Source organism: Cervus elaphus, chromosome 5 (genome assembly GCF_910594005.1).
Source record: "Cervus elaphus chromosome 5, mCerEla1.1, whole genome shotgun sequence".
NCBI classification, from domain to species: Eukaryota; Metazoa; Chordata; class Mammalia; order Artiodactyla; family Cervidae; genus Cervus; species Cervus elaphus.
In genome coordinates this window covers 110,605,375-110,617,224 of record NC_057819.1, presented here as the reverse complement: position 1 = coordinate 110,617,224, position 11,850 = coordinate 110,605,375, and the positions used below count along the sequence as shown (strand labels likewise).

Genomic DNA, 11,850 nt, shown 5'->3' with positions numbered 1-11,850 from the left:
GCCTGCCAGGCTTGCAGCGCTCTAGTACCCAGGTATATGCCAGCATTGGATTTCCGGGCAACTTCCTGAACAAGCCAAGAAAAACAGGCGTGCTGTTCCTCAGTTTGTCCAGAGGAAACCTTTACGCGCTTCCCTTCTGGAGACTGAGAATGGAAAAAGTGAGTTGAAGAATCCCAGTGCGGCCACCACGTGTGGAGTATCTTTTGCTCTTTTCTTCCGAAATGCACCGTTTCTCCCATTGTGACTCTTTCCACCCTGTCACAATCATACCTAGCCCTCCACACCACATATAGGGCCCCGGTGTCAGTGACGCACCCCCTCACTTAAGTTAAATCGGCTCCTTTCCCTTCACCCACTTCCTCCCCAATCACACAACCACAAAGATACACCTAGTACTGGGCATCCGGAAGATGCCGCGGAGTGCAGAAGCCCTTATCAGAACACATACACACTTCCCAGGCCAAAAGAGAGAGACCATTGGCAGGAGACAAAAGCAGGTTTATTTGGGCTCTGGGGCCAGGGATGCCTAAGGTGTGAGTTAAGGCAACTCAGCTGCTTCTCAAGGCCCAAAGGGCAGGCCAGGGCAGGAAGAAGGGGTGACTCAGTATTGAAGCCAAATCTCTGCATTTCAAGTCCCTGGCCGGAGACCTCAGGAGTCACTTCTGGGAAGGCCTGGGTTTCTATTGTTCCCTGGGGTCTCTGTGCTTTTGCTAGGATTGGGGGAATGGTCTGGGGGCAGGGAGCCTTGAATGCACAGCCTTCATTTCAGTAACGACCATTTAATTTGTTCCTTGGCAGACTGAAGAACCTGGGTAGGGCGGGGTGTGGAGGGTTGAGAGAATTACCGGGTGGAATTCAAGTACATTAACAGTGCAGTGGCGGGTGGGGGGGACACATGTCCTGGCGATCCCCGGTCACTAGGTGGCAGCAGCTCATCTCTGCCTGCTTTAAAGGGGGGCTGGGCCATCAAGATGGAAAGAGCCGCCCAAACTGACTGCAGCCAGCAGCCAGCCCAGATGGGAGCTGGCCCAGCCAGCCCTCTGGTTCCAGCATCTGCAGCCCTGGGTGTGGCAGCAGCCTGGTCTCCCCACACCATGCCATGCAAGCTTCCACCCGCAGTGCCACGTCCAGGCGGAGGCGGGCCCAGGCCTGACACTGGGCCCAGACACCTCAGCAAGCCCCTAGCTCTAGCTTTGGCTGCCAGTAAGACCTCAACACCCCACGCCAAGCTGCTGTGATGTGGCACAGCTGGCAAAGAGCTCCTGGGCAGGCTCTGCTGAAGGCCACCTGCACTCAGATGTGTTCCCTTTCAAATCCTGCTGCAAGACCACCTCAGCCCCACGTTTACACAGATCCATGCAACTGTGCACACACCACGCGAACACAGTGCGGACCCCACCTATGTCCCTCAGTTTGTCCCTCCAGCCATCAAGCCTCACGCCCACCCGAAGAAGGCTGATCCCACACTGTATGTCCCTTCCTCTTGCCTACTCCCCCTCCTCTCTCAGGGACAGCCTGGACCTGGAGTTCTCCTGCAGTTCTCAGTAGAGATCTACCTTTCTCTTCCTTTCATCTCCCATTCACTACCTGCACATCCCTTGGTGTTTCCTCAAGAATTCCATTAAAAGTGCCATGTCTGCCTTCTTTCCCCCTATGGAAAACAGGATGCATGCCAAGAGCGTTCCATGCTTTAGCTCATCTAATTTTCATCACAACTCTATGAGGAGTGTCCTGTGATTATTCGAGGCCCAGAGAGGTAGAATAACTTGCCCTAGGCCACCCAGCTTGTAGGTGGTAAGGCAGAACATTACATCCTTTGGATGACTCACACCCGCGCCGCTGTTCTTATCTGCTCTGCTCATTGCCCCTTAACCTCTTTAGCCCTGAAAGTTGCCATGTAGCTGCATTCATCTCAGCAGGGTAGGAGGAGGCAAGGAGAACTGGGAAGGGAGAGGCCGCAGGTACAGCAAAGGGCACCACCACACCTGGAGCCCCACATGGGATGCCATGGGCCCATCGCAACGCTGGCCACTACAGTACAAGGTGGTTAGTGCCAGGGCAGGAAGCTCCATAAAAGCAGGATTAGTCTGGGCAGAGAGACCTGCGGGTAGACAGAATGGAGGTCAAGCCTGACAAGTAGGAAGTTTGTGCAGCCGGGAAGCCAGTCAGGCTGTAGATCTGGAAACTTCAGCCCTGTCCCACATGCACCCCGAGATAGAACCATGCAGGGGACTGGCGGCATGGACTTTTCCACACTCAGGGACAAGGTGCAGCCCAAACTGGCTGTGCCAGCGGTGAGGATGAGATCCCATGGTGGATTTAAGTGTCCCTTAACCACCTCAGTGTGGACCCTAAAGAGCAGGGGTGAGGGGTTAGAAGAAAACTCCTATTTGGGATCCTTTCCAGAGGCCTGAGCCCCCACACTACTTGGGGAACAAGTGACCCAGCCATCTTCAGCGTGGGCAGCTCCTCCTGGGCTTTGACCCAACTACACCCAGCTAGGAGATAAGGTGAACTGCTGGGAAGGCATCATCATTTATTAATACCCAAGCTCCACATTACCATGGGGACCCTGGCAGCCTCCAGTGGACTGTCTCCAAGAGATGGCCTGACAGAGTCATCCCTTCCCTCCTGCATCCCTGACTTCTCTGCCTGGAGAGCCCCACTGGGTCCCCCTGGGATGCTCTGTTCTCCTCCCTCTCGCCCATCTCTGGCCAAGGCAGATGGAGAAGGCCTACCTGGGCCACACTGTGTTCAGTCAAGCCGCTGTCATCCGCCTGTGGGGGAAGCAGAATCAAGGTGGTCAGGCCAGGGCAAGGGTATCGGGTGAAGACAGACAGGTGAGAGAAAGGGGCTTGTGGGTGGTGAGCGGACGCTGTGATCAGGGGATCCAGAACTGCATGTATATCACTTCTAGAGCCCTTGGAAGCCAGCATCCTCAGGGTTGTCTAAGGGACACGGTGGGTGGAGAGTGAGGGGGATTAAAAATGAGAAGAAAGGTTTCATCCAGACATGAGAAGCCAAACTGGGTGGGGAGATTCCATCTCTTCCCCTCCAAGGCCAAGTTCAAGGCAAGGCAGCCACCAGGTGTCTCTGTGAGGATTTATTTCCTCAGTCTGTACTTCCCACCAGGGAGGATGGTGAGGTATTTGTAATTGGCCAAGGGAAGAGGACAGAGATCTCTTTTACTGGCTGACATCCCTCCAAACTGCTGCTCCCCTCCAGAAGTGCATCAACCCAGTGGTTGCTTCTGCTAGAGGAGCTTGGGTTCCCACCATCCGGGTTCCCTTTGCCCAGACACAGGGAGGACAGGAAGTACAGAGGATGGGAAGGGTAGCCTGGAGGAGATGGGAGTGAGGGGGGGATACAGGATGACTCTTACCCTAAAATTCACTTTCTGGATCACTTGCTGGGGGTCACTCTCCAGAATCACGCTACAAAGTGAGAGAGAAATGAGGAGGAAAATCAGCCCCGTGCTTTCCTTGGACTCTGCTCCCTGCTAAGCCCTTCGCTTCCCTGCCATATCCTGCAACATCCTCCCCCCAAGGTACTTGGCCTGCCCATACTCCTCAAGCCAGAACTCTCCCTCACCATGGAGCCCTGATTCTCACATACTTTGTCATCACTGGGCAAACCCTTAAGAGATCAGGTCAGGGTAGTCCACTCTAGATCGATCAGTCTGTCAAAAGCAGGGGCTCAAAAACTGAGAGCTCTAGAAAGTTCACTTCACCTCTGGGATGGATTCAGATGCAGTGATGGAAGAGAAGCCCCCTGGGGTCCCTATCTGGTTTCACTATTATTTTCTGCCATGGTATTGTGCTATACATGAAAGAAATGGAACTGCAAAATCAGAATCTACCTTCCCCCTTTTTTTTTTAACCTTCCCTTTCGACAGACCCAATTATGGAGGCATTTCTTGGCTAGTTGGCACTCTTTCATGATGCCCTGGAGGGTGTGCAGGGGGGAAGAGTTGGTCACTGTGGGTGAGAAAGGCTCCTCAGGAACTCAGTGACTGCTCCTCCTCACCTAGTGAGCCTCCTATAGGGCAGAAGGAAGTGAACAAACATTTCTTGAGACCTTCTCCCAGGCTCCATTACAGGGGCACTTGTAGCCCCAAGTCCCTCACCAGAGGTCCTTTATAGCAACCATTCAGGTTCAGGTTCAGGACCAAATGTTGCTTCCACTAATGCTTCCCTGTTTTCACTGGAGGGAAAGGGGGGCAAAAACTGGGACTTCTGGGGGTACAGATGGGAAGCTGATAAAACTGACAATCTCCCTTGTGAAGGCCCTGCACCTCATTTTATAACTGTGTGTGTTTCTTGAAGAAGTTCCACCAAATTTTATATACAACCTTTATATTCCACAAAACCTGGTCTTATTTCCCTCACTGTCAGGTCCTAGCAATTAGCACAAGGCCCTGCAACAGCAGCAGCAGGCAGTCAACAGATATAGAGTAAAGGAGGGAGAGAAGGCAGGAAGAACCTCACAGTATCCCATCTCCCGGAGCCCCTGTCCCTAGCAATGTATTTCAGTGCCATGCAAAGAGCACAATCTCTGGAAACCTGCACAAGTTTTAGATCTTGGCCCTGCCACCCCCTAGTCATGTGACCCTGGGCAAGTCACTTAAATCTCTGAGCCTCTGTTTCCTCATCTATTAAATGCATGTAATCACAGGCATATGGCTGTCTCACAGGTGATCCATTTCCATTATCCTTTGCTCCAGAGCCAGAACTTCTTTTTCTCCCTGAATATTGCCCAACCCCGCCCCCATGGAAATTCACTAACCAACCTCTCATAGGAGCTCCCAGCTTCCTAAGACTATAATCTTATACCAGTGAAAAGAGACAAGATTTACTGAAGGAGAACAATGAACTTCGCCTGCATCACCTCATTTAATCCCACATCCTTTTAGGCAGTTTCCTTACTGTCTCCATTTCAAAGCTGGGGAAAGTAAGGAAAATAAGCAACTGGCCCAGGTGGTGCAAGCAGTCAATGTTGGAGTGAACCTCTAAGAGCGAGAGGTGTAGCTGCCGCAGGGCTCTGCCTGAATGAAGTCTTTCCAGGAAGGGCGGGTGTCTGTGCTGCCTGCCTCTCCTGGCCACTGGAGAGCAAACCATTCCCCCAAAACCTTGCCTGGTCAACAGTCAGCCGTAGTTTGACATCAGATTACTTTCTTGCGTGCTTGACTTCGGCTAACATTGAAGTCAACCTCCATCATCATGAGTGGGGTTGGGGGATGGGATCGCAGGGAATATGCTGGAGAAAGGGAGGGAGAAGCTGGCCAGAGAGCCAACAACATGCTGGGTGCAACCTAGCGCTGATGACCCTCAAGGCCATCTCCCACTGTGAGGGCTCCTGACCAGCCCCTTTTCCTCTCCCACTCCTCACCCGCCATCCACAATCTCATCCACCACCAGGAAGGCTCCGTCCATGTTCTCCAGCAACCAGCGCTTCTCCACGTTCTTCCTGAAAGAAGACACAGCTCTGCAACCTCCCTGTGGCATGGCCGGGAGGAGCCGGGTCCTTGCCTTAGTGAGGTGGACCCGCTCTCTCCAAAGACTGCCTCGTTCCCCACCCTCCAGCCCCTGTCCCCGCACAAGCACAGGGAAGGAGAATATCAAGGGCAGTGAGGCTGGCACCTGGGCAAGGGATTCCTGAGCAGAGGACGGGTCTGCTTCCTTCAGCCCCTCATGGTCCATTCTACCCGTGCCGCCCCCGCCACTTTTGGGCACTGACCCTGTTTCTGCCCTAAAGCACTGCAGGTAGTACAGCTCTATTGTAGTTACACATGGCGACTGTAAACACTTATTTTTGGTTATCCGAGTTTGATTTACCCAGGCCATGTTCACTGGAGTAGATACCAGATCGCTGAACGGGAATGGAGAGAAAATCACCCCGAGCATCAAGTCAAAAAACCTTGAGTTTGAATCTTGGCTCTGGTTCTGATAGAAACGACCTGTAACACCTCAGGCAAATCACTTAGCTTCTCCAGACTTCATCTTCTGGCCATACCATTGTTTGAGCAGGTAAAGGGCAGGGGGCCTTGCAGGAAGTTGCTCTGGCTCCAGATTTTATCTTGTGGAGACTTAAGGAGAAAAGCAGGGAACCATCCTGCCTGTGATGTACCAAGGTCTGGGGGATGGGAGCCTTGGAGGACAGAGGACCTCACTCACCTTAGCACGTGGTTCAGGGACTCAAACAGGCATGTGAGAACAGACATGAGCATCAGCTGGTGAGGAGTGGATGTGCGAGGAGGAAAACAAGAGAGACCGAGGTTGAGAAGGCCAGAAGGAAACCTCAGAACCTGACCGTTGGACAGCTGCCCCTCTTTAGGGAGGACAAGGCTGGAGCCTGGCTGCAACTTGACCTGAGAAGGTCCCTCCCCGTGTTTGAATTGGGAAGGACTGCAGTGCCTGCTGCAGGACACTGAATACATCCTTCTCCAGTGATGTATAATAGAGACAGAAGCTCCCGGCAGAGGACTCCATTTCTGGTACCCAAGGAATAGAATGGGTATCATGGATATGCATTGTTCCAGAAAGAACCATTCTGGAGGCTCCCAGTTCCCCAGAGTCTAGAAGCAGGGGTACCAAGGGGAAGCCGCCCAGCTTCTACCCCAGGCTCCAAGCCACTCCCCACAGAGAGACCCTTCTTGTCTCCCCAACCTCCTGAATTCACCTCATTCTCGTAGGATGAGCCCACCACATACAGGAAGAGGTCAATGCTGCTCTTGTAGACGATGGTCATGCCCCCGAAAAATGCAATCTCACCTAGAAGAGAAACAGGGTCTCAGTTCTGGTCACCTCTGCCTGGCCCCTCCTGTCCATCTCCAGCTCTGCATCTCTCCCCCTATTTCCTTCCTCTTCCCCAGAACACTTGCAAAGGAAATTCCAGCCCAGTCCAATGGTTAGGACTCTGTGCTTTCATTGCCAAGGGCCCGAGTTCAATCCCCAGTCTGGGAACTAAGATCTCACAAGCAGTGGCCAAACAAAAAAAGAATCCTCACAAAGACTAGAACCCTTGGAGAGACTTTCACTAGGGACACTACCACTGGGCTACTCCGTGTCCCTGCTCCAACCCTCTACTTCATTCCTAGCACCTGACTGCCTCATTCTGAGAAGTCAACAAGTCTGGTTTAAGGCTGACCTTTCACCCACCATGTGCAATGCCTCTGACCAGCCCAGGCTGGTGGTGGTCTCTTCCACTGAGAGGAGTCCAGGCATGCCAGAAGCAGGCAGGTGGCGGTGGGGCGGGGGGGGGGCGGTGTGTGCGTGCTGGTGACGGGGAGGAGGGTGAAGGTTCACCAGAAGGGAAAAGAGAACAGCTGGGAAGGGGAAGAAAAAGCATCTCTGAAGAAAAGGGAATGGCCTGTGGGTATGTGAGGCCGACAGGGACAGCTGTGTCCAGACGGAGATGACAGTGTGCATCTGAGAGTTCTGTGCAAGGAAGAGGAGGACACTTACTGTCAGTTCGGCTGGTCTTATTGAAGACGTTTTTCTCGAAGGCCATCTGCTCTTTCATGGAGGGGAATGTGTCATCATAATACTAGAAGGAAGGGAAGGAGAAAAAGTGGCAGCCGCTCCACAGGGTCTGGCTCCTCCCTGGATGGGTGGCAGGGAACGGTGGGTGCTGGTCAAGTGGGACCCTGCTGCCATGCCCCCCTCCTCTTGACTGCCCTCTACGCCTGTCTGCTCACTGTTTCCCCCTAAACACAGATTAAATTCTGAGCAAAGAGAGTCATAAAAAGTAGAGGAATTTTGAGGCTTGCTTTTGGAGTCCTGTCCTGACTTCTTGGAGGCCTTTGTACATTCAGCAGATGACCGGGGTGGTCACTAGGCCACACTGTTTCTACACTAACCTGAGTCTACAGGAAAAAAGACAGAGCCAGGGGCTCTTTACCACAATAAAGCACAACAGCTACTTTATTATCCACATTATATGGATGGGGTAACTTCTCTGACACCTCACAGTTTAAGGGACAGAGCTGGGATTCAATGCCAACGATGGTCTGACTTCAGACAAAATTATGGTGAAGATCCCCTGGAGAAGGAAATGGCAACCCACTCTAGTATTCTTGCTTGGGAAATCCCACAGACAGAGGAGCCTGGTGGCTACAGTCGCAAGAGTTGACACGACTTATCGACTAAACAACGACAACTATGGTGAAGATGAACTATCTAAGGGAGAGTTCCTGGCACACACTGCCTAACAAAATCAATGCTGTTTTGTTGGGCTTGATGAGACTCTCTCTCTGATTCAGTTCCTGCATTTGCACATGGATGTGATCTGCTGGGAGGAGGCCCTGGAACCTTTGGTTGCTGAGCTACCTCTGACCATCTGCTGGGGCAAGGGACGGTCAGCTCAGCTTCCATTTTCTGAATGTAGATTTTGCCACCTAGTGCCCCATCTGCAGGCAAATTAGTGGTCTCCCTGCCAGCCACTGTTGTGGTAAACAGGCTCATTGCAATGTCATGAAGATAAAAAGTTTCAGCCTAAACAAGCTAAAATGTCTATATTGCATTTCATAGCTACTTTAGGTGTCACAGTCCCACTATAGTTAATTGTGTTGATGGTAGATATTTATTTTGGGATTATTCTAGTTTGGTTTGTCTTGGCCATGATCACTAGCATATATACCAGATAACTGAATAGTTGGTGCAGAGAAAATCATCCTCCTGAGCTTCAAGTCAAAATACCCGAGTTTGGATCCTTGCTCTGATATTAGTACCTGTGACTCCAGGCAACTCTTTTGGCTTCTCTAGACTACATTTTCCTCATTTATGAAAGAGTTGGATTAAAATCTGGTCTATAAAATCCTATCTGTTCTAAATCCTTAGTGTTTACCAAGCTGTAGAAGCAAAACAGAGGTTACTTGTTCAGAATTGGTGGACCAGGAATCCAGGGTCCCAGGCCAGAGGTAAGGACATTACTCTGAAGAAGAAGACATTCTGGACAACATGAGTAGAAACAGAAGAGACAGCCTCTCCCCCTTTGGGGGCCAGCAGTCTGACAAGGCAGGAGGATGGGCAGAATGACCTTTGGAAGGGTCTCAGCTGAGCTGGTCTGTGTCGCAGAGCCCACAGTGGGGTCTCTCCGGCCAGGTGAGTCAGCTGGGTGGGGACTTCTGGACGTGGGCCTGTGGCACAGTGTCTTCAGGGGCCCTCCGGTGAGGGTGGGAGGTTACCTTGGCCAGCAGGCGGTGTCCGTCATTATCTAGGATGAAAACGGCCTTGATGGTGTAGAGGGAAGGTTCCTGCAACTGACACGGGGGAGAGCTTTGTTGACCCCTAAGCCAGGGCAGAACCCTGTCATTGGCTCTACGGGACCTGCTGGTCCCCGGAGTCCATCCTCAGGCCAGCGACCCCAGCCCCAAAAGTCCACAGCTGGTTCCGGCCCAACCCTATGCCGCATGGGCCACTTGGGTGCCCGCTCCCCGCCCAGGCAGATGTCCCACTGCAGGCCCCGGGTGGGCGCTGTGCCCATTGGGTGCAGAAGGTCCGTCCGGGCCCAAGTTCTGTCATGCACTGACTGCTCCAGAGCCCGAGTCGGAGTGTATCACAGAACCTGGGCCGGGAGGACAGCGGCGCGGAGCTCCTCCAGCGGCCCCCGGCGCCCTGGCCCGTCGGGCTCCAGAAGCACGCACGTCAGCCCGCCGCCGGGGCGACCCCGCGCTCCCTAGCCCTCCGGGAGAGTCGCAATCCAGCCCGGCCGAGCCGTCCCCCGCCCGCTCCGACAGCTCCAGAACTTCGCCCACGCGGACGCCGCACCGGCCTCCTCCCGAGTCAGCGCGGAGGAACTTTTCTGCCCGCGCGGGCGCCGCCCCTCCCAGGCCGGTCCCGGCGGCACCAAGATCCCCGGCGCCCGACCCGTGAGCTGGCGCCCCCCGGCCCCCGGCGCCGCCCGCTCCGTACCCGCAGCCCCGCGGGCTCCCCAGCTCGGGCGGGCGGCGCCGGGCCCCCAGTCGGGGCGGCCGCGGCCCCCTCCCCCGGGTGCGGACGTGGCCAGGCCTCCGGCCGCTGCATTCCGCTCGCTGCCTCGCGCTGACAGCGCCGCCCCGCCCCGCCCCGCGCCCCCCGGGCCGCCGCCGCTCCTCCCCGGCGGCCGCCGGCCTCGCGCCCGCCCCCCTCAGCCCCTCCGCGCGTGTCCTTCCTTCCCCCGAGGCCCTTCCCTCCTCGGCCTCCCTCCTTCCTCTCCCTTCCCGCCCTCTCCGCCCCGCGCTCACACTCCAGCTCTCTTTCCCCTGGCCTTCTTTGGCCCCTCAAAGCCCAGAGCTCCTTGCAGCCTCAGTTTGTCCCAAGACCGGCCCCCTTTCCCCCTCCTGCCTTCTCTCAGGCTTGTGGGTTTGGTTTGCACCGACGTCCACAGGCTGCCCTGAGGCCGTCAGGAAACAGGCAAAGTCCAGTTTGTCTCTTGACTCCTGGTAGGTACCGTTGGCACAAACACATCGGGTCATCCTCTGAACTTCAGAGACAAGTCCTAGCAGCGGGAGCAGATGAGGACAGCTCTAGAGAGACCCCTCTGTGCAGCAGAGTTTCTCTCATGCCTCCCGCGACTTGGGGAAGGGAGGCATGGCGCCCGGACACCTCTGCAAACACGGACACAATCTGAAATGAGACAGATACCCAGCAGTACAAATGTTCCACCTGTGAATGGCGTCAGGCTTTGCCATGCTTTGGTTCCTTTGTCCTAGGTATACTAGGTGGTTTAATCACTATGTCGTGTCCGACTTTCGAACCCATAATACCGAAGTGGGTTGTCATTTCCTTCTCCAGGGGATCTTCCCAACCCAGGGATTGAACTCTTGTCTCCTGCATCAGGAGCGGATTCTTTACCCCTGAGCCACTAGGGAAGCCCATTAAGTATACTAAAGGGCTTTAGCTTCAGGATCCTCAAGGCTAGTGGGAAATTAACAGTATTTAGGCATTTACCCCAGAGAAGTCAATGGCACCCCACTCCAGTACTCTTGCCTGGAAAATTCCCTGGACGGAGGAGCCTGGTAGGCTACAGTCCATGGGGTGGGGAATAGTCGGACACGACTGAGCGACTTCACTTTCACTAACTGGAGAAGGAAATGGGAGCCTACTCCAGTATTCTTGCCTGGAGAGTCCCAGGGACGGGAGCCTGGTGGGCTGCCGTCTATGGGGTCACACAGAGTTGGACACGACTGACGTGACTTAGCAGTAGCAGCAGGCATTTACCCATCACTATAGTCAAAATTCTTCAAGCCAGGCTTCAACAGTATGTGAACCATGAAATTCCAGATGTTCAAGCTGGATTTAGAAAAAGCAAAGGAACCAGAGATCAAATTGCCAACATCTGTTGGATCATCGAAAAAGCAAGAGAGTTCCAGAAAAACATATACTTCTGCTTTATTGACTATGCCAAAGCCTTTGACTGTGTGAATCACAACAAACTGTGGAAAATTCTTCAAGAGATGGGAATACCAGACCACCTGACCTGCCTCCTGAGAAATCTGTATGCAGGTCAAGAAACAACAGTTAAAACTGGACATGGAACAACAGACTGGTTCCAAATTGGGAAAGGAGTATGTCAAGGCTGTATATTGTCACCCTGCTTATTTAACTTATATGCAGAGCACATCATGAGAAATGCTGGACTGGATGAAGCACAAGCTGGAATCAAGATTGCCAGGAGAAATATCAATAACCTCAGATATGCAGATAACACTACCACATATGGCAGAAAGCAAAGAACTAAAGAGCCTCTTGATGAAAGTGAAAGAGGAGAGTGAAAAAGTTGGCTTAAAGCTCAATATTCAGAAAACTAAGATCATGGCATCCGGTCCTATCACTTCATGGCAAATAGATGGGGAAACAATGGAAACAGTGA

The 11,850-nt window shown here is 53.5% G+C and overlaps 1 protein-coding gene across 2 annotated transcripts; it reads right to left on the bottom strand.

Moving 5' to 3' along the window:
* Positions 1-477: 477 nt before the first annotated feature.
* Positions 478-10,082, bottom strand: COPZ2 (COPI coat complex subunit zeta 2). Of its 2 annotated transcripts, none has more exons than XM_043904324.1 (9): positions 9,912-10,076; positions 9,185-9,259; positions 7,464-7,545; positions 6,679-6,770; positions 6,174-6,229; positions 5,389-5,466; positions 3,383-3,434; positions 2,739-2,777; positions 478-808 (listed from the first exon to the last, which is right to left on the bottom strand). In XM_043904324.1, the coding sequence occupies exons 1-9, from the start codon at positions 10,020-10,022 to the stop codon at positions 761-763; spliced, it is 633 nt and encodes a 210-aa protein (XP_043760259.1). In that variant the 5' UTR covers positions 10,023-10,076; the 3' UTR covers positions 478-760. The 2 variants fall into 2 exon arrangements, with proteins under 2 accessions (XP_043760259.1, XP_043760258.1); XM_043904323.1 differs by lacking the exon at positions 478-808 and adding an exon at positions 815-2,101 and having other exon boundaries at positions 9,912-10,082.
* Between the last annotated feature and the right edge of the window lie 1,768 nt (positions 10,083-11,850).

What these genes read in the sequence shown, in the direction of transcription:
- COPZ2 (XM_043904323.1), bottom strand. Translation starts at nt 10,022, where the DNA reads ATGCAGCGGCCGGAGGCCTGGCCACGTCCGCACCCGGGGGAGGGGGCC. An exon ending in GATGAGATTGTGGATGGCGG is followed by an intron (nt 3,435 to 5,388) that starts GTGAGGAGTGGG and finishes CTCACTTTGTAG; the next exon opens with CGTGATTCTGGAGAGTGACC. An exon ending in TCCAGAAAGTGAATTTTAGG is followed by an intron (nt 2,778 to 3,382) that starts GTAAGAGTCATC and finishes CTTCCCCCACAG; the next exon opens with GCGGATGACAGCGGCTTGAC.